General features: G+C 38.7%; 1 protein-coding gene across 1 annotated transcript in view; it reads right to left on the bottom strand.

The window, feature by feature from the left end:
- The window catches only part of LOC139167142 (dystrophin-like), a 1,540,372-nt gene that overhangs the window by 295,283 nt on the left and 1,221,843 nt on the right, over positions 1-23,246 (bottom strand). The window contains exon 60 of the mRNA XM_070751563.1: positions 11,120-11,181. Coding sequence (XP_070607664.1) covers positions 11,120-11,181 — 62 coding nt within the window. The remainder of the gene's footprint in view (positions 1-11,119; positions 11,182-23,246) is intronic.

The following is a 23,246-nucleotide window of genomic DNA, read 5'->3' as shown; positions in this document are numbered from 1 at the left end:
GTTCGTGGATCAGGTTAGTTTTATGTTTAGCATCCATCAGGGAATATATGATTTTTTGGGGGGGTATCCTGTTGTAATAATGCTTCTAATTTTGTAATTTTATTTAAGTTATAATTATATTCTTTCCTTTCTTCTTTAAGTTTATTTGCAGTCTATGAAATTGTTATTCTTCTGATGTATGCCTTAAGGGTATCCCAAATTATTTGTATCCTTGTAGGTTGTTTTTTATTTTCTGTTAGAAAAAATTCTCTCTTTTTTAATCAGATCAATATAATTTTCGTCTGTAAGTAATTTAGTATTGAAGCTTTTATTTTCTCCAAGGAAGGTTATATGGAGTGGATTGTGGTCTGCCCAATGATTCAGTTCAATTTCTAAAGTTTTTACTTTGTGGCTTAGTCCTTCGTCAATCCATACCATATCGATCCTTGAGAAAGTATTATGTGGGATCGAGTGAAATGTAAATTGAATGTTTTGGGGTGTCGGATTAATAGGTCTAATTCATCTGTTAGATTATTAAATGTTTCAGGGAGGGTTGGTCTTTTCTTTTTTTTGTTTACCTGCCATTTCATGTTGCATTCCAGTTGTAAAAAAAGAGATAAAAATAAAATTTAATGATTTGTTGTTGTTGTTTCTTTACTTGTTGTCTGTTGCCGCAGTCCGAGATCTGGTTCTTGCTCCTTCTTCCTTTTCTTTGTTTGTTTCTTCTTCCGATTCTCTGCTCACCCTCTCTCTCTCTCTTCTCATTTATTTGTCTTGTGCCGTAATCTTCTTCCTTACTTGATTTTAGCCTGTCTCCACTTTCTGATTCTAGTTCTAGTCTTGCAACCTGTTCAAGCACTTCTTGGGCTTGTTCTATGTTCTCTACTTTAATCCTTCTTCCTTCCAAGGTGATTGTCATGCCCTATGGTATATTCCATCTGAAATTTATTCCTTTTTTATTTAGCAATTTTGCCAGAGGTTTGTATTTTCTTTGTCTTTCCTTAAGTCTCCTAGGGATTTGTTTCAAGATGTTAAGTTCTGAGCCCCTATATGTAAGTTTTCCTTCTCTTGAGGCAACATATACATTACCCCTTATGTTCTTCTTTAGGAATCTTAAATGGACCTCTCTGGGGAGATGGTGTCTTCTAGCATAATTAATTTGGATTCTAAAAATTTCATTGATTTCATTGACCACCTCCTCATGGCTTTTTTGCAAGATACCGGCTACAATTGTCAACATTTCACCTATATTTTCCCCTTCTGATTCCGCTATATTTTGGAATCTCAAAAAGTTGGCGGACCTCTCCATTTTGAGATGGATTAATGAATTTCTTGAGATTTTTGTTATCTATTTTTTTCCATTCTGCTCAGTCCTTTTTTCTACTTTTATGATCTGTTGTTCATTTTTCTGTGTAGCCATCTGTGACATTTCTAGTCTGTTTTCAAGCCTGGCGATATCTGCTTTCAGTTCAGTGTGGTTGTTGGTAATTGAATCCTGTAGTTTGACCATCATCTCCTGCATTAGGGCTACGGTTTTATTCATATTTTGCATGAGGTTCATATCACTTTTTTCTTTGTCAGCCACTAGCATCTCATCAATTTGTCGTTGTGCCACGAGAATGTTAAAAATTCTATTCCAAATGACTATGCCATAACAATAAAATATCAACTATTAACTAGTATCAATCGGTTTAGATATCTGAGATTTAAATTTAAATTACAGTTAATTAATAATTATCTTAAAAGCCCTTCAATGATTATACAAGCAAGCTGAATTTCTAAGATGCTTTCTAAATAAAATACAGTGATACCTCATCTTACGAACGCCTCGTCACACGAACTTTTCGTAATACGAACCCGGGGTTTACTATTTGTTTATCTCGTCTTGAGAACCATTTCCGTCTTACGAACCCGAGCCCGGTCCCTTACTGTATGTGCGCTCTCTGATTGCCACAGGGATTTCCCTGCCTTGTGACTGTCAGAGTTGGGATTTTCCATTTGATTGCCACCCCCACCGGGATTCCGTGGGGGGGGGGGGTAAAGCTGTGCCGGAACATGGAGCCGGCTTAGGAGCCGCTGCCTGCTCAGAGGAGAAGCCGCTGTGGCCACTGTTTCCTTCGGTGACGCGCCGGGCTCTGAAGCGCCACAAAGCTCTCCCCACCTCTTGTGCAGCGGGGAGGCTCCGAGGGGAGGACAACCATGTTCGGGCGCTGGACATGGGGACCAGGAAGTGAGGGGGGGGAGTCCTAGGCAAGCCTCCTCTATCGGTCCCGCTCCAGCCCCGCCTTGGCCCTTCCTTGCGCCGGGCTCACTTCTTCGGCATCAAACTTTTGACAGGGGAGGGGGGGCGGATAGGAGCTACCTCGCACAGGAGACCCTGGGCTTTAGGACCGCTTGGAGCGCTTTCCCGCTCGGGAGGTTAGTCTTAAGCTCCGCAGTCTCTCCTTACTCTCCCGGCAGTTTGGGCAGAAGATCGCTTTGAAGTGAATCGGCGGGGCCGCCCCTCCCGCGCTCACTTCTTTCCTTCCACCCGTCCCCAGCCCTCCCCAATTAATCATGCCCCATCCTTTAAGTTTGCCAGCTCCTTTCACAGCCACGGCGAGAGCGCGAGGGGAGCGCGGCGAAGCTTTCCACCGCCGCTGCGGTCTTATATGAGGAGAACCAGCCACCCAACGTGGAAGAAGGGCAGGTTGGCGCGGACGACGAGGACGAGGTTGCGCGGTCCCCTTTCCTCCTCCTCCCCGTCTATGGACTTTTCTAACCGGAGCGTCGCCTGCCTTCCTGAGGAGAAAAACAAAACAAAACCAACCCAACCCCTTCGTTCCCGCCAGCCCGCCCTGCCAACAAAAAGGAACTCCGGCTGACGGCGGGGATTTTTTGGGGGGGAGCCTCTCCCCCGCTCTTTTCACGTGACTGGAAATAAAATGAAAGCCGGAGGGAGAGGGGGATTCCCTCAGTCCCAACAGCCGCCGCGGGAGCAGCCGCACACCGCGCCCAGAGCAGCCGCTGCCGCTGCCGCAGCAGGCAGAGCAGGCAAACCCGGCAACCGCACCACGTCTCCCCCCTCCCCGTCAAAAGTTTGATGCCGAAGAAGTGAGCCCAGCGCAAGGAAGGGCCAATACGGGGCTGGAGCGGGACCGCTAGAGGAGGCTTGCCTAGGACTTCCCCCCCCCACTCACTTCCCGGTCCCCTTCTCCTACTACTACTCCTGCAGCCGCCTTCCCCAAGGAGTCTTCCAGCTGCAGAGGAGGCACGGAGAGCTTTGCGCTGCTTTGGAGCCCAGCGTGGCTCTGAAGAAAAGGGTGGCCGCAGCGGAGGTGACAGCTGCAGCTTCTCCTCCTCTCTTCCTCCTCCTCCTCCTCCTGCGGCTGCCCCCGCACACTCGCCCACCCCATCCGGCTCTCTCTCTCTGGCTTTCTTCTCCTCCTCTTTCTGTGGCTGCCTTCCCCAAGGAGCCTCCCATCCGCAGAGAAGGTGGGGATAGCTTTGCACCGCTTCGGAGCCCAGCACTGCTCCAAAGAAAAGGGGGGCACAGCGGCGGGGGCTGCTGCAGCTTCTCCTCCTCTTCCTCCTCCACCTCCTGTGGTTGCCTTCCCCAAAGAGCCTTCCGGCTTCACAGGAGGCGGGGATAGCTTTGCGCCGCTTCAGAGCCCAGTGCGGCTCCAAAGGAAAGGGTGGCCACAGTGGTTGTGACAGCTGCGGCTTCTCCTCCTCTTCCTCCTCCTCCTCCTGTGGCCGCCTTCCCCAAGGAGCTCTGCCGCTGCCGCCCGCCCGCTCGCCCACCCTATCCGTCTCTCTCTCGGGCTTTCTCCTCCTCCTCCTCCTCCTCCTGCGGCTGCTTTCCCCAAGGAGCCTCCCATCTGCAGAGGAAGCAGTGAGAGCTTTGTGCCGCTTTGGAGCCTGGAGAAGCCCGGCGCAAAGCTCTCCCCCCCGCCTCCCCTAACAGTAGAGAAGAAAAGCGGCGGCAGCCCAAGCCACAGGCGCAATGAATGCATTGCCCGAAGCCAGCTCAGTTCTCTCAGTACAAAAGCTGAGGGGGCTGGGGCTGGCCTGCCCACCTGTCTCTGCCAGTTGCCATGACAATGCATTCACTGCGTCCGTGGTTTGGGCCAACGCTGCTTTTCTCCTCTGCTGTTAGGGGAGGTGGGGGTGTGAGAGAACTGTGGAGGAAAAGTCCAAGGTGTGCGCGCGCCCAGAGGGAGAACCCAAGAGCTTATGATTTATGCCCGGTGAAAGATGGGGCTGACTTGGCAAATGGGATGGATGTGCAAGGAGAACCGTCCCCCCAATCTGCCCGCCAAGCTCTCAGCTTTGCTACTTGGAGAAAGGATGGGGCATTCTCTCTCTCTGTGTTGGTCATTAGTTTTAGCTGAAGGGGAGAAGCAAGCATTTGGTTTACCAGCAGCACGATCTTATTTCTGCCTGGCCGAAAGAAATGCTGTGTGGTTTAGTTATTAGTTTCATGGGAAGGAGAGGGAAAGAGCGAGAGTTGTGCCTGCCTGCCTGCAGAGACTCTTCTCACTGTAGGGTTGCATTGACAAGTGTCTGATAGAGGATCGTGAAGATTTATGGAAAAGAAAATTTAAAAATAAATAAATAAAAACCCAACAGCTTCACCTTGTGTGTGTGTACAGAGGGGGGAAAGCAGTTTTCTATTTCTTAAGTTTAACTTCTTAGGACCCTCCCCGTGATTGAATGCTGGCTTGTGATTGACGTGTTCCCCTCGTTATCCAAAATAAGCCGGGAGAATCGGGGAAGCACAGGCAGGCAGAGGGGGGGGGGGAGCAGGGTCCCTGTTGTCTCTTATCTCCAGCCTCCTGGCTTCTTTTGGATAACTGCAGAGGCAAAAAAAACCCCAGAGATTAAAAAAATGACCCTGTTCCAAAGCAAAACAAAGTGAGAGTTGAATCACAAAACTGAGTCCGGAGCCCTGTTCCCTTCAGCAAAGACAAGAGAGCCGGTGGTTTTAAACCTTCACATTTTTTTTCCACCTTCCCAACGCAAACCCCCCAACCTGCCTTCAATGTCAAGACCACATCAAAACACAGATCTCTGGCAGAATGGGGAAATGACAGGGATGTCGTTGCCTCCTTTCCTTGCAAGGCGATTTCAGGACTGGGAACACAGGCGAACCAGCTCCTCAGGAGTCAGGACATCGAGCCTTGCTTGCCGCCGGAGGAATCTCATGGCAACAGGCAAAAAAACCACCAAGGCAGAAGGGATTTTGGACTGCGATCTTGGGAACCCAGAGCACGGTTTGCTGGGAGTGCTTTCTCCAAGTGCTTCGGGAATGCCCACCCCACCTCTCCTAAAGAGGGGCGGAGCAGGAGGTCCCGAAGTGCTCAGAGAAAGTGCTCCCAGGGAAGTGGCTGCTTTCTCTGAGTACGGAATCCCGGCGGGGGCTGTAATCGAATGGGAAAGCCTGGCAGTGACATCACAAGGCAGGGAAATCCCTGCAGCAGTCAGAGAGCCCACACGCAGTGCGAGAGGGGCAGGCGGGCGTTCCCAAAGCGCTCGGAGAAAACCTTCTCACAGCCCCTTCACTGGGAGCCCTTTCACCGAGCCAGCCCCTTTGTAGCTGCCCCTCTGCTCCAGTCCCATCCTCTTAAAGGATGGGGCTGCCATGTCCCGGCGAATTCCATCCCTCTAGCTAGGACAACAGGATAGTGGCGGTGGCGGCGGTTTCCCTTTGAGAGGCAGCAGCAGCACCAGGAATGTCATGTCCACCCCCCCCTCCGTCCCCTGCCCCCAAACAAGGATCCAAATGCCGGCAATAATGTGCAAAAGGGGTGAGTTTTGGGCTTGCACGCATTATTTGCTTTTCCATTGTTTCCTATGGGAAACATTGTTTCATCTTACGAACTTTTCACCTTACGAACCTCCTCCCGGAACCAATTAAGTTCGTAAGATGAGGTATCACTGTATATATTCTAAATATATAATTTTTCACTCATGTGCTATATATCAAATATAATTCAAAATATAATGTATATCAAATATAATATAATATATATCAAGTACAATTCAGAGAAGAAGGAGAAGCAAAAAGGAAGGATAGAGAAAAGGAAAGGGAAGGCAATACTTATCTTATTACATTATACTTTTAACAAACTCTATATGACTTGTTATAATACTGATTGTCAAAGCTGCAAAACTGCAAAAGATTATAGAAAATGTCTGGATATATAATGTTACTTATGGTATATTAATACCTTCAAAATCACAATACTTAATTATTATTTTTAAACATTTAATATTTAGTATTTCATTAGCTATAATAATATGGTATTTAATTAGCTATAATAATATAATAATATAAGCTATGATAATAATACAAGTCTAATTACTAATTACTAAGCAATAAATACTATTTGTTATGTGTTAACTCTAATTGTTAAATAAAAATATACATATGAAATATTATTGTAAATATAAGTATAAATGCTAAATATAATATAAGTATAAATCCTCTCTTCCTATAATGTTGGATATTTTTTTTCCTTTAAATTTTTTTAAAATTCTTTTTTACTTAATTCCTTTAGGGATCAGTTCAATTCAATTCTCTTATCCATCAGTTAGAGAAGGCAAAAAGTTCCAAGAGGCTTTTCCTAGTTTACGTTGCTTTAGTCTTTCTCCACTTATCAGATTCTATGATCTATGGTCTAAAATCTATGGTCTGATGTCTCTATGATTGCTAACTTCTATAGTCTCTAGTCTCTGTGGTTTCTCTATGGTTTCTCTATGATTTCTTGGTCTAATGCTCCCGTTGCGTCATTTCCAGATTTGTTTAGGTTTGCTCGACACAGAAATTGTTGGTGAAGAAGCCGGAAGTCAAAGACAGTCAAAGCTGAAAAAAAGCTGGCAGTCCTAAGCACAAACGAGTCTCAAAATCTCCACCAACCACACCTCAAATCACCCGACCCTCTGGTCTCCGCTCTCCACTCCACATCGCTTACACAAGTACGCCACCTCCTCGATCCTCATTACTTTTCTTTTTCGATCTATGGGGGGGATTGCACTCCTCCGGTATCACAGCAAGACCTATTGTCCTTCAACTCCTCTGTCTAATTCCTCCTCCAGTCAGCACAGGGAATCACAGAATTGTCTTCCTCCTGGATTACCATTCTCTCTTCTAGTTTAACAATTAATAGCCCGATAGCAATCCACCAAATCACCAAGTACAAAAAACCATAGGACGATTGCAGCCTGTTAGAATTCGCACTCAATCAGCCCCGGAGTTTGGTATGAACTGCCCAATCAATCAATCAATCAAGGTAAATAAAGGAAATCCTCCGCTCATTCAGTCCATCTTTCAGTCAAATCGGAACCAACAATTAAATTTCTGGATTCTGAAGGGACGAGTAACATAAATGTCTAGATCAGATTGCTACACAACTCCTATCTATTTGATCGGAGTGTTATCTTTCTCACACCACTCACTATCGCCAGCTAAGTAGTGTTTGGGTCCCTTCTTCCTGTATCCTGGTCCAGCTTTCTTAAAAATCCATCAGAATCCATCTGTTATATCTATTATAATTCTTTCGCTTATTAGATTATTAGGATATACAGATTGTTCTGTTATGTAAGAATCCCATAAATACAATACAGCTTTCAGCTTACAATAAAACGGGTTGATCTGTCAATCTGGGTTGCTTCCTCTTTTCGTGGCTGTCAAAGCTTCGAGTCCACCATACTTTTCAGTGGCAGCGGACGCCTTTGAATCCTAATAGGGAGGGTTCCCTTCGCATCGAGGGTAAATGCCTTTAACCCCACAATGCCTGGTTGTCCCCTCTTTGCCCATGTCTTACTCCAGACGATCTGCGTCTCGAAGGATCTCAGAAAACAAAGGAAAAAGCAGCCTCAGGAGGGAGATAGTGGCTGCTGTACCTTGCGGCTGCTGTACCTCGAGCGGCCACCAGAAGTCGTAATGAATGTTTTTAAATTATATTAGAACTTTTAAAGTTTTCTTTTCAGTCATATTAAATGTAGATGTTAACCATTAAACTGGGCTTAATTTTTTTTAAAAAAAACTTGGGGAGTATCAAATATACATTACTAAGAGGAAGATGGAGGAAGTTTGTAATTCGATTTGTTTGTTTTTTCTTTCACTTTTTAGTATTAATAGGAGTATTTAGCTTTGAATAAAATGTATAAAGAGAGAATGAAGGCAATTTGGCTGAGTGTTCAATAAGTTATAAATATTGTTTCTATTAAATATCAGAAGAAATATTAATGATTTTAATTACATGACAATTGGTTCAACTGGATGACAAAACTGAAATAGTATGTGGAGGGAAGAATGAACTATTTATCAACAAAATATTTGTATTTTATTGTATTAAAATAGAAGATGTATTGAATTGATTAATGTATGAGGAGAGAGAAAAATTTAAAAATTCCTACCCGAAAACGTACACCCCCTGCCACTCATGAAGGACATGCTGGCCTCATGCATCTCTTCTTTAAATAAAAAGCCCCCTTTAAAAATCCCCTCTTTGCAAATTCCCACTCTTTAATTCCCATTCCTTTTCAAATTGGCAAAATCTGATAACCTTGCTTTTATCTTCTCTTAACAGTGCTTAACTTAATATACTCATCATTTAAGACATGGGCATTGATATCATCATCCAACAAACCTTTTCCAGAAGTTTCTATAATTTTACCCCCAGATTTCTCTTGTTCCACCTCAGCATGTAACCATACACCATCAAAAAATATGTAATATATTCCCCAATTAATTCATCCTTAATCCCAAAATTATTTTTATTTCCACATTCAGTAATTGTCTCTTTATATGTTTCAAGTCCATCTTGTTCTGGTACATCTTCTACTCCCACTTCATGTTCTTCTGCTTTTTCTATTCCAATTCCAAATTCATCAAGTCCATTATAACAGTTGTCAATGTCCTCTTTGCCATCTCCAATTTGTAATCCTATTCCAGTTCCAATTCCAATGTCAATTATTAATCTCATTTCATGGTGGAAACCTTTAATGTCCTCAGTAATCTCCATGCAAAGCTTACCCAACAAGTCTCTTATTTCTCTTAATTCCTCCATCTCCTTCTCCTTTACATAAAAAATGGCTAATTTTGTCCAGCTGCTTAAACAAACAGCCTACAAAAAAGCCAACAAGGCGCTTTTTTGTGTGTGCGCAGAAGCAACAACAGGTTTAATTAATCCAGATAGCACGTTTCATGAAAGTCGAGTCTAAGTAAACAAAAAATTCCAACTCGAAAACTTTCTCACAAATACAGTCTCTACCAATAGATGGTAACCATACTGTCCTTAAATCACTTGGTGTTGTTTTTTAAGTTTTCAGCTTTTCAATCCAAATAATATATACAGTGATACCTCATCTTATGAACTTAATTCATTCCGTGACGAGGTTTGTAAGTAGAAAATTTTGTAAGATGAAACACTGTTTCCCATAGGAATCAATGTAAAAGCAAATAATGCGTGCAAATCCATTAGGAAAATCCAAACGTTAAAGCTTAAAAAAAAGGGCGGGCAGACAAAGTGAAGGCTAATCGAGTGGAGACGGACAGCGAGGAGAAGCAAGGAATGGAGGTCCTAACGAAGGCTAATGCCGCCCCAAATTGCTCCCAAAATCACCTCTCCAAAAGCTTCCTACGCCACCCCAAATCACTCTTAAAATCACCTCTCAAAAAGCTTCCTATGCACCAAACCACACATCCAGGTTTCGGAAGGAGTTCCTTTCCCTGATACGGTCCACCCAGGGGTTAAACTCCGCCCAACATCCTCAGATGTATGGGGAATGCAAGAGGACGAATTCTGTGTTAGAACAGTACCTCCATTGCTATATAAACTATCAGCAGAATAATTGGAGCAACCTGTTGCCTATAATAATTCGGTGCACAGCAGCACTGGTTTCACCCCCATTCCAACTGGTCTATGGCCAAGACTCTGTACCCATCCCCGAATTACCCCAGGAAGAGCCCAAAATCCCTTCGTTAAATGAGTGGATTGATCAATTACAAGTAAACTAGCCTGTGGCTCGTAAAGCCTTCAATGAGGCCCACCAGGCTCACAAAACCCAAGCAGGCAAGAAAAGGGTCAAGCCCAAGGAATACCAAATAGGAGACTGGGTCTTCCTATCAACTAAGTTCTTGCAAACAACACAGAAGTCAAAGAAACTGGGGCCCAAATATGTAGGACAGGTCTCAATAATTAACATAAGTCCGATATTGGATTTAAAGAAATCTTAGATTCGAGGAGGCAAAGAGAAAAATTACAGTACCGTACTTAGTAGCTTGGAAACATTTCCCCATGTTTCATGCTGAATGGGTGAAGGAAAAAGATGTGAAAGCAAAAACATTGATTGATCTATTTCACTCGAAGTACGCTAATAAGTCTTAAAATGTTATTGCTGCTATTTTACGTTTCGTGTTTTCTTTTATAGGACTAATGTCCCAGTTGCAGGAGCTCCGAATGTCAGCCTCTGCCTTTTCTCTCCGCATCTCTGCTTGCATTAGCTTTCATAGTAATGGTGGGAGGAGGAGGAAAATTGAATAGGAACATTGGGAAGGAAGTTGGCTGGAGGATACCCTGTGAGAAGTATTAACATCGAGATGTGAATATAAAGGAAGGCAGTTCCACCATTCCCTTCCTGGCACAGCTATGCACCATGGACATGTTTATGTGTAGCCATTGTCAAGGTCAATGGCTACACATACCAGATGTGTAAGGTCCAATGGAAGATGTACCCACCTGGCACCAAATAGACATGGGGATTGGATGGGTGGACAAAGGGAGGTCACCTGGGAGAGTTTGGGGACATTGGCATTCTATGCGCCTTTTCCTTCAGATCTTGCTTTGCTTCTGATGCAACCACTAGTACAGGTATTCTTTCTAACTCACATGGAGTCTTACTTTCCTGGATTCTGAAGGGGAGCATATCTGACAGGTTCATTATATCACAGGTTCCTGATTGTCCTCTCCCTGTCGTCATTCAAGGTCAATTTACTTGTGAATATTTTCTTACAGCAGAAAGCAGAAATAATAATAACAATAAAGGTAGTAAGTAAAATATGATGCTATCCATCCATTTCTTTTAAAATCTAATTAATTATCCATCAATAAAATATTTTTAATATTTCAAGGATTTAATAACATCTTCTTACCTAAAGATTGGTAGAGCTCTGTCATTTTGGGATGATCCCAGCAAGTAGTCTGCATCTCATGACTATAAAGCAAAACAAAATTAAGAGTTTAAGAATTAAATGTTTAAGCTTCCATCATACATTTTCATAACTGTAAAGTGTTGTCATTTGAATTTCTTCACTATAGTGAAGAATGCATAGCAAAGTAATCATTTCAGGCTTACCAAAAATTTGACATCAGCATATTGGGTTTCAATTGTTTGCATGGAAATTTCTTTTTTAATTTTAAATGTATTTATTAATTTTTTTCCGTTTTAAAAACAATACATAATCATATTTAGAGGTGAATCCACATCATATATATATTTCTATCAACGTTATCTTTTGATTGCTTTTAGATTTCTTGATGTTTATTTCAATGTTTAGTTTGAGTTTCTTTTTTTTTGTCCATTGGTACCATTTTGTCCAGATTTCATAGTAGTTCGAATCTTTTTGATTATTAAGTTCCATTGTCAATCTGTCCATCTCTGCGCAGTCGTATATTTTCTTGATGATCTCGTTGTCTTCAGGTATTTGTGGGTTTTCCCAGTTCTGTGCAAATACGATCCTTCCCGCTATTGTTATATGCAAGCTTAAGTATTTTACATTTTTAGAATAAGACCTTCTCATAATGCCCAGTAGAAAAAACTCTGGTGTATATTCTATTTTTGTGTTTGTTTTTTGACACAAGCAATTATTTATTTTTTTTCCAATATTTTCTTGTCTCTGGACATAACCACCATAGATGAAAGAAGTTGCCTTGAGTCTTATTATATTTCCAACACGTTGGGCTGTAATTTTTGTGCATTTTGGCTAGTCTTTTGGGCGGGAGATGCCAACGGTATAACATTTTATATTGGTTTTCTTTGTATGTTGTGGATTTTGTTAATTTAGTATTTCTCTTCCAAATTTGTTCCCATTCCTCTAAATATACATTATGGCCAAAGGTCTTCGCCCAAGCAATCATTGTACCTTTAACTATCTCCTCTGGTCTTTCATATTCCATCAAATATTTATATATTTTTGATATTGCTTTTTCTTCTGGGTCTGTCAGTAGTTTATCTAGTGGTTGGGTAGTTCTTTCTATACCTGTTTGTTCCATATCCTTTTTATATCATGATTGAATTTGAAGATATGTCCACCAATCTATATTTATGTTTTGTATTATTAATTCTTCCCTACTTTTAAGTTTACAGTTCGTATTTAATATTTCTTTGTATTTGATATTTTTTGTCGTTTCTATTGTATTTGGATATATAAGAGCTTCCATTGTGGATATCCAATTTGGTATTTTTCTATAGTGTTTATGTCTTATCTCTTTCCATGTTTTAAATAAAGATTGTCTAATTAGATGTCTATTAAAGTATTTTGGTGTTTTATCTCCTATGTCCCATAAATAAGCATGCCAACCTTTCTCTAAATCATGACCTTCCAATTGTAAAATTTGTTTTGTTATCAAGGTTGATCCATTCCTTTATCTACATCAATGAAGCTGCTTTATAGTACATTTTCCAGTCTGGCATTCCGAATCCCCCTCTGCTCTTTATATCTTGTAAATCTACTATCTTTATTCTTGATTTTTTACCTTGCCATATAAATTTAGATATTATTTTATTTAATTCAGTAAAAAATTTGGAGTTCAGTTTTATTGGGATGCTTTGAAATAGGTATAGAAATTTTGGAAGTATGCTCATTTTAATATATGCTATTCTTCTCATCAATGACAGTTGCAGATTGCCCCATTTTCCTAATTCTGCTTTAGTTTGATTTACTAATTTTATGAAATTATCTTCTTTTATTGTTGAGCATCTATTGGTTAAATTTATTCCTAAATATTTAATTTTTTTCGTGTTAGTGAATCCTAGTTTAGTTTCTAATTCCTTACTTTGTTTATTCGTCATGTTTCTGGTCATAAATTTTGGTTTTTGTTTATTGATTTTTAGGCCTGCTATCTCTTTATATTTTTCTATTTTCCCGATTAAATGCTGCCCTGACTCTAATGGTTCTTCTAAGAAGAAAACTAAGTCATCCGCAAAGGCCTGTAATTTGTATTCCTCTTTTTTAATTTTTGTTCCTTTGATGTTATTATCTTTACAGATCTCATTTAAAAGAGTTTCAAGTACAGTAGTAGTATAAAAAAGTAGGGGAGATAGCGGGCATCCTTGTGTAACTCCTTTATTTATTTGGAATGTTTTAGTTGTTCCATTGTTGACAATTACTTTGGCTTTCTGAGTGGTGTATATATTGTCTATTAGTTGTTCAAATTTGGAGCCGAATTTCATTTGCTGTATTAGTCTTTTCATATATTGCCAATTCACTTTGTCGAAAGCTTTCTGTGCATCCAGAAAGATCAATGCAGTTTGTTTATCCAGGTGTGCTTCGTATTATTCAATTATATCTAATACAATTCTTGTATTATTCCTAATTTGTCTTGTTGGTAGAAAACCATTCTGATCAATGTGTATAGTTTTATTTAATATTTTTTTAAATCTTTCAGCTAGTATTGAGATGAAAATTTTGTAATCTGTGTTTAGGAGAGCAATTGGTCACTGACCTGCTTTGTATTGGCACCTTCTTTCGGTATCATGGTGATATATGTCTCTTTCCATGTTTCGGGTATTTTAGCTTCCAACAATGCTTCATTGTAAATTTCTAATTGTAGTTGTTCTATAGTCTTTCCAAAGTATTTATAATATTCCCCCAGATAGCCATCCGGACCTGGCAATTTGTTACCTTTCTGTTTTTTAATTGCATTTTGAAGTTATATTGGAGTGATCTCTCTATTTAACATTTCCCTATCTTCTTCATTAATTTCCATCATGTTATTTTGTAGCAAGTATTTATCTATTTTAGTTGTGTTGATTCCCTCTTCTGAATATAATTTCTCATAATATTGTAGAATGATTTCTTCTAATTTTTGTTCATTATGTTGTAATCTCCCTTCTGCGTCAGTTAATTGAGGTATCCTATTTTCCTTTTCTTTTTAAATGTTATATGTCAGCCATCTGCCCGGTTTGTTTGCATTTTCGAAGAACGTTTGCCTGGCTAATTTGATATTCTGGCTATATTCTTGATCTAATAGGTTTAACTCATGTTTATAACCCATTAAAGATTCATATATTTCCTTTTTTCCCTGTAATTCCTGGTGTTGCTTTTCTAATTTTTTAATGTTCTCTTATTACCATACTGTATTTCTGTCTTCTCTTTTTATTCCTTTCTATGTTATATGCTATGGTAATACCTTTTATGTAGGCTTTAAGAGTATCCCACGGGTTTTGGGTGGTTGATGGTTGTTTTTGATTTTCTTCCATAAAGAATTCAATCTCTTTTGTAATTCTTTTAGTATATTCTTCCTCTAGTAATATATGTAGATTTAATTTCCATCTTTTATTATGATTTTTAGTCCCTTTCCAGGTCACATCTAATGGGTTATGATCCGCCCAAATATTTGTATCTATTTTGACTATTTCACTGTCTTGTAACATTTCACTACTTGCCCATATCATATCTATCCTTGAATAAGATCCATGTGGCACTAAGTAGAATATGTATTGCTTTTTTTCCAGGTGTGTTAACCTCCATAAGTCTGTCAAATTTAATTCTTCTACCATATCTTTAAATGTGTTATTTGTATTTTTATTTTTACCTTTCCTGTGATCTTTATTTTTATCTATAATTCCATTATAATCTCCCATTATACAAGTATTTTTGTTCTCTAAAGTTAGTATTTTGTCGTGTAGTTTCTTATAATACTGTATTCTTTTTGTTTTTTGTTTGAGGTAAATATATTTATTTATATGTTTAAATAAATATATTTAAATATATTTATTATTCATTTAATTTGATTTCCATAATCAAAAATCTTCCTTTCGGGTCTGAATAGGTTTCTTTTGCTGTTATTTCTTTTTTGATATATGTTGCTATTTTTTTCTCTTTTTGTGTTTCTTAATGATGTATATAATGTCACGCTGAGTACTGACAGCCCGAGACATTCAGTTATTCAGTAATTAAATAGTTAACAGTATGTGTTTTATTAGCTCCTCCTATTATGATGTAAAATCCTGCCACATCATTAGTGCATTACATCCGTCCCCTCCAGATTCTCCATTTTATATTGTTAATCCTTTGTTAGCTGCCATGATGTAAAGACACATTTTATATGCCTCCTACGGCATTCTTTATTTTTCTACTTTTATAATAAAAAGAAACATTGTTTGAAAGCAGATTCTTTCTTCAATCCATCAACCTCCAGAAATGATTTATTATAGTCCACGTGGGCTGTAATTTATCGCCTATTTTCTAACATGGCAGCAGAGGTCGGTTCCTAACAATAAATCTAAAAGCAATTATACTTTTGTAATGCCGGCTAAACGTAAAAATAAAAAATTATTCTCTCAGTCTTTTATTGATCAAATGTCCAGTGATCAGATAGATGATCTGCTGGCTCTTATAAATAATTCCAAGGAGAAGAAAGCTACAAAGATGGAAGAACAAATCCCTCATGAGAAAAATAATCAAGCAGAAGAATTTCTCCTTACAAGAGAAGAGCTGAGCCGTGACAAACAGCAACAAACCGTGAGTGCCGATACTTTTCTAGATGTTGAAAGCCAGCAAGTGATTTATGATGCACAAGCAATAAAACCTTTAGAAGCTCCAAGCCAGCCGATTTATGACCCAAGTAATTTAGAAGAAGTACAATAGTCCCCTCTGAATCAGCCAGCCAGGCAATCTCCGAAAGCAGTGGGTTTACCCAATATGGCCCCTCGGTAATGGCTAAGCAAAAGTTAAAGCATTGCGAAGACAGACAGTCTCTTAGAAGTTCAGCTGGTAACCTGGATTCAATAAATGATATAGACAGAATAAATAGCATGATAGCCCATCTAGAACAAACCCTTCAGGACTCGCAAGCTTATTCTGCACATTTTTATGATATTGGGACTGCTTTAAGTGAAAAGCAAAGAATGATAAATAATGTTTGCTTGGATGATATTTTTAAATGCAGGAAACAATTAAGTAGACTGAGAGAAATTCAAATGAACCTTTTAGAGAGAGAGCTGGGTAATATTTCTATCCAGCAGCAAGGAAACGAAATCGAAACTCAGTATGTGAACAAAGAAATGGAAACTCATCATGTTATGACCGGAAACAAAGAGATTTCAGAAAATCTCAAATGTTATCCTGCAGCACCATCTGGTGGCCAAACAAAAATTTCGCAGCCGGTTCACTATTTTGTGTCACAAGATTTTAAAAGTTATCCTGCAGCGACATCTGGCGGAGTAAAAGATATTAAATTTAAGACAAGTTCTAATTTAACAGAAATCCCAAAGTCTTTTGCAGATGAATGGAAACACAGGCACAACATTGCTCATAATCAGCCTTCAATTAAGCCACAAGTATTGCAAGAAAGCCAAGGTGTGCAGATGCAACAGGACCAACGACCACAAGCTCCAGTTCTTCAAGTTCAACTGCCACCGGTCCAAGCACCACCACCGGTCCAAGTACCGCCACCGGTCCATGCACCCCAGATGCCACAACAAGCAGCCATGCCAGCTGCAATTCAAAGACAATCTGTCACCTTAGCAACATTGAAAGGTGAGTCAAGATTAAAGAATAATGGACAAAATTAAAAAACTTGGTTGCATGAAATAAGACTGATTTTAATTGCTGAAAGAGTGGATCATATGGCTTTTGATCCTTCAAATAGACAGTGGACTGAGGAAGAAAGAGATTCTAATACACGTGCCACACTGTTGATACTTATGTCTCTCGATACCGATTTGTCAGATTTTCACATGATATTACTGCAAATGATTTAATCATATCTCTAGATGAACTTTATAGACCAGTTTCAGAAGAAGGAACATGCTTGTTGTTCACTGAATTTTACACTACAAAATTAAAGCCTGGAGAGAAAATTGCTCCACACTTATCCAAGATGCTAGCAATGCAAAAGGATCTAATGAGGGAGGCTATCAAATTGATCAAATGCAGGTCAATACAGCAATAATCGCCTCCCTCAATCATGAATGGAAAGATGCTATTACAAAATATAATAACATACCTTTAGCTCAACATACAACTCCGAGATTATGCAAACTGTTAACAGAAGAAGGGATCATGCAAAGTAGACTCAAAACTACAAACCTACAATGAGTAGAGGCTATCAACAAAGGGGCTACACTTCAAGATATTCACGGCACAATCAGCCCAGGAGAACAGATTTTCAAACCCCTTAATCTGGTGATTCTCAATGCTCCCAATATCCTGTTCAGCCCAGAGGAACAGATCCTAGGGATTCCAGAAGCAGAGGCTCCACCAACTACAGATCATCTCAACGAGTTTCGAGAGGTGAGCCACGTCCTTATGTCAATTCTTTAATCCTGAACAATGTTCCACAAAAGAGTCCACAGTACGACATTCGACATTTATGGACATTAGGCAACGGAGCAGCTTTTCACTTCACCTACCAGAAAGAACTTTTCACAGAATTTCATAAGACTGACATCAAAGAATTGCATGCTGTATCAGACCACTTATGCAAAGTTGAAGGAGAAGGAACAGTCTACATAAAAGAATTGGATCAAACGATCCGACGTGTTTTATACGTTCCATGCGCTACAAGCAACTTACTCAGCACATATCGCCTGAATGAAGACTTAGGTTCTGAAGTGAACTTTAAACTAAAAGAAGCTTACATTATTAAGAATGAAAAAGTCATTGCTACTGGTTTTCCAATTAGAGGTGTCTACTACTTAAAGCCAAATCCTCCTGCAAAGGTTGATGTAAGTATAAAAGTTCCAAAGGGCGAAAGCACAGGTCCAGAGAGAAAACCTGTTGCCACTATATATACAAAAGCTCCTAAAGCCAATGAGGTTCAAGAGGTTCCAAATGATATTTTGAATGTTAAACCTGTATTAACAAACAAATCTTTTCATTTCAGGTGTGTTCACAGATGGCACCATCATTTGGGCCATGCATCTTACCCAGTCTTATCCAAGATGCCTGATTTTGTAAATGGATTTAAGGTTGCTAGTAATTGCAAAGTTCATTTAGACTGTTCGGTCTGTAACTCCTCCAAGTCAAAGGCCACGCCTATTGCTAAGCATGCCACACGTTTGTCTACACGCATTTTTGATTTGGTTCATACCGACATTGTCGGTCCATTTCGGCCTAGTAAAAGTAACTGTAAGTATTTTTTGACTATTGTTGATAGTTATTCTAGATATGGGTATGTGTACCTAATGAAACAAAAATCTGAGACCTTTCAGATCTTTAAAGACTTTGCTGCAGAGGTACTCACTCAACATGGTGTCCATATCAGAAGAATACAAAGTGACCGTGGTGGAGAATTCATGTCGCAACAATTCCAAGGATGGATGAGGCGAAATGGAATCCATCATCAAGCGAGAGCACCTTATTCCCCCCAGCTTAACGGGATTGCAGAACGAAGAAAGGGGGTTCTACAGACTATGTTCCGTTGCCTTCTAGAAGACACTGATGTGGACAATCTCTATTGGGGTGAAGCACTCAGGTATGCTAATTACATTGTTAACCGCACTTGGAGCAGTGTTTTAGATCAAACACCTTACTACATGCTTCATGCAAAGAAGCCTGATATTCAAAACCTCCACATTTTTGGCTCGTATGCTATGGTTAACATTCCACTGGTTCAAAGAAAGAAAAGAGGTCCAGTATCAGAAAGACTGAGATTTCTAGGTTTTGATGAAAGTTCCAAGTACTACAAATTTGCTGATACTAATCACAGAGCTGTTATTTCTAATTCAGCTAAATTTGAGGAAGATACAAATTGATCCAGAATACACAATAATGATACTTCAGTTTATTATCCTAAAGATGATGTTCAAGGTACAGCACAACCTGATCCACAGGCAGCTGTTCCAGATGATGTTTCTACAAGAGATGATAAACATTCTTCAACAGTTGCAGATGATGTTCCTAGCGATGCAATTGGAGACAGAGATGACCAAGATGATGGATGGATCACAGTTCCAAGACGTTCGGAGAGAACCACGAAAGGAATTCCTCCAAAGAGATACCAACAGCAAGTATTACACAAACCTTTTCCTTTTCTATGTAACAATGTTACACTTCCTCCTGAGAACTTTTCTCAAATAAAACATTTGCCTGAGTCTGAACAAGAAAAATGGTATGAGGCTATGGAAAATGAACTGAACAGTTTAAAGAAACTTAATGTGTTTCAATATGTTGAGCCTCCAACGAATAAGAAGATTATTGGCACATGATGGGTCTACAGAATTAAACAAAAACCAAATGATGAGAAAATATACAAAGCAAGACTAGTAGCACAGGGATACTCTCAGGTGTATCCTGAAGACTACACAGATACATTTTCACCTACAGATAAAAATGAAAGTGTCAAAATTGTCCTAACCACAGCTATTGCCTTGAATTTAGAAGTTTTCCAGTTTGATGTTGAAACCGCTTATCTGAATGCTGATCTAAATGAAGAAATCTATGTGAAGAACGCACTCGGGTTCCAGGATCGAGAATGTGATGTCTGGTACCTGCAAAGGAGTCTTTATGGTTTGAAACAGTCTGCCCTCATGTAGCATTGCTGCCTCATTGAGAAGCTAAATTCAATGGGCTTTATTAAGTCCAATTCTGATGAATGTGTGTTTACAAAAGGGCAAGGTAATGTTTATGAAATTGTACTTGTTTATGTTGATGATATTGCTTACATTGGTCCTAACAAACGTATGAGTGAAGTTTTTGCAAAAGGTTTAGAAAGACATTTCACATTGAAAAGTTTAGGGCATATTCATGATTATCTAGGAGTTCAAATTGAAAAAACTGAGAAGGGGTTTTGCCTTTCTCAAGAGAACAAGGTTGATCAACTTTTGCAAAATTGTAACATGTCTAACGCACATCCATGTCGTTCTCCTATGCAAACTGATTTTTACAGGTTGACACAAGATTGTCCTCAATTTGAAGACCAAACGCTTTATCGGTCAGTAATTGGGTCACTATTATACATTAGCAGTTGGACAAGACCCGACATTTCACTAAGTGTGAATCTTTTGTCAAGGTATGTTGGCAAAGCAACTACATTTCATTGGACATGCATAAAGAGGCTGCTGAGATACATGAAGCATACGAAGGACATGAAGTTGTTCCTAGAGCCGAAACACGACAAGTATCCTGAATTCATTTGTTATGCAGATGCTGACTGGGCAGGTGATAAAGAAACACGTAAAAGTACTTCTGGTTATATAATGTTTTTGAATGGTTGTCCAATTTATTGGAAAGTTAGAAAGCAGAATTTTATTTCTTGTTCTTCCACTGAAGCTGAATATGCCTGTGTTTCTGATTGTTGTAATGCATTAACCTGTGTTTCTACTCTTGTTGATAGTATTTGGGGCGATCCCATGAAACCAATTGTTATTATGGAGGACAATGTTTCAGTTACGTTCATATCTGAAACTGAATATGTTGGAGTTTGTTCACGGCACATCGACATAAGATATAAGAATGCAAGAGAATACGTAAAACAAGGATTCGTGAAATTGCACTATGTGCCCACAACTGAACAAATTACTGACTTGCTGAATAAACCATTGCCAGCTGAACAACACAAATACCTATCCAAGAAAATGTGCCTTATGTGAACCAATGTCCCTGATGACTGCCAAAGAAGGGGTATCACGCTGAGTATTGATAGCCCCAGAGACATTCAGGGTTATTCAGTAATTAAATAGTTAACAGTATGTGTGTTTTATTAGCTCCACCTATTATGATGTAAAATCCTGCCACATCATTAATGCATCACATCCGTCCCCTCCAGATTCTCCATTTTATATTGTTAATCCTTTGTTAGCTGCCATAATGTAAAGACGCATTTTATATGCCTCCTACGGCATTCTTTATTTTTCTACTTTTATAATAAAGAAACCTTGTTTGAAAGCAGATTCTTTCTTCAATCCATTGACCTCCAGAAATGATTTATTATAGTCCACTCGGGCTGTAATTTATCGCCTATTTTCTGACATATAATACCCCCAATTTTGGGTTCTCTAGGTATTTTTTTTCTGTTTCTTTTATATGCGTCTCCTGAAGATATATAATATCCGCTTTTTCTTTAATTAATTTTGTATATATTTTTCTTCTTTTCTCTGGGGAATTTAATCCTTTAATATTTATCAAAATTAATTTAATTTCTTTATTCATTTGTTTAGTTTGTTGTTTCTTTTAATTGTTTTCCTTCTTTTTATTTTTACTTGTTAGCTTTTGCTGCTGTCTGCGTTCTAGTCCTTACTCCCTCCTCTTTCTGAACTTGGTCTTCCACTTCTTTGGATCTTTCCTTTCCTTCCTCTTCCTTCTCTTCCTGCCTGTCCTCTTGGGTCATTCCTTCTAATCTATCCTCACTTTCTGTCTCCGTTATTTCCTCTATGCCTTGTAGTTGTTCATTTATTTCATGTGCTCTTTCTAAGGTATCTACCTTAATCTTCCTTCCCTCCCAGGTTATTACCATTCCTTCTGGAATGATCCATCTAAAGTTTAAGTGTTTTTTATTTAGAGTAGCTGCCAAAAATTTGTAATAATTCCTTTGGTCCCTAACTCTTCTAGGTACCTGCTTGAGTATGTTAATATCCCTTCCTTTGTATGACCAAATCTTCCTTCTTGTGGCCATAAAAATGCTATCCCTTATCTTTTTTCTTGCAAATCTAACGTGTACTTCCCTGGGCAGATGGTGGCGCTGGGCATAATTCATCTGTATCCTATAGGCTTCATCAATTTCATTTTTAACTTCATTTTTATATTTTTGGAGTATTTCTCCTATCAACTCCGCTATTCTATCTTCTATATCTTCCTCTCTTATTTCTGTAATGTTTTGGAATCTTAGGAAATACGATGCCCTGTCCATTTTCAGATTTATTAATTGATATTCAAGATCTTTATGAGATTTGATTGTTTTTTGTTCTACTTTTTCTATTTTTTTTAATTGCATTCTGTCTTGAGTTCTACTGTTTTGATTTGATCTTCGTGTTTCTTGATATCCCCTCTCATCAATTCCATACTAGTATTAACTTTAAGATATCGGATTTTAACTCAGCATGATTCTGCATCATTTTCTGTAATTTAACCATTGTTTCTTGTACCATATTTAGTGTTAAATTCATAGTTTGTAGCAATGTTGTATTCTCTGTTTTCCCTGCTTTCTCTATTGTAAATAGATCTTCAACAGATCTTTGGCTTGCTGGGAATGAACCCCCAGTTGCCCGTTACATGCTGTTTTTTGCCTTCTTTTATAGTCATTGAGGTTGTACTGGTGGTTGACATTTCTTTCAATATTTTGTTTTGCTTTTCCAATATATCAAAAATTCTATCCCAGGCCACCATTCACCAAATCCTCCCCACAATATTCTGTTATTTTTCAACTTATAACTATCAATATTTTTATATTTGGAAGTCTATATATATTTGTAACTAAACAGTTTAGGATAAAGTTTCTTCTTGTATTAATATCAACTTAATATAAACAATGATTTTCAGTATGCAATAAGCAATAAGCAATAATATTCATTTCAATCTAGTAGCTGTAAATATATAAATAAATTTGTAAATACATACACAATTAGAAAATTAGAAATTTAGGGAGTAAGGATTACAACTTGTAAATTCTTAAATTCAAGCACTGTTTGTAAGTATGTCAACTCTATTAACACTATTAAATCTATTATATTTATTAAATATTGTTAAATATTATCTAATCTCTAATAGCCTATAAATTATAATCTAATCTTATAATTTTATAATCCAAAACTATCTAAACTATATATTTAAATTGTAAGAAGAAAATATATTCAATCAATAATATAACAAAATAGTGAACTTAGTACTTATATAGTTCTATAGATATATTTTGCCTTGAGGGGTAGAAGTTATAAACAAATATTAAGGCAAGAAGGAAGAGAGGAAAGAACAAAAATATTAATATTCTTAAGAGTATATATGGAATATATATGGAGTCTACATGAAGAAAAAGAAAGAAAAGGAAAAGAAAGAAATTCAAGGGGGAAAATACATATAGCTTTATAAAATCAATACCATATCAATACTATATCACATA

Source organism: Erythrolamprus reginae, chromosome 4 (genome assembly GCF_031021105.1).
Source record: "Erythrolamprus reginae isolate rEryReg1 chromosome 4, rEryReg1.hap1, whole genome shotgun sequence".
Lineage (NCBI taxonomy): Eukaryota > Metazoa > Chordata > Lepidosauria > Squamata > Dipsadidae > Erythrolamprus > Erythrolamprus reginae.
The sequence above is the reverse complement of the archived record's forward strand: the minus strand, read 5'-3'. Positions and strand labels throughout refer to the sequence as shown.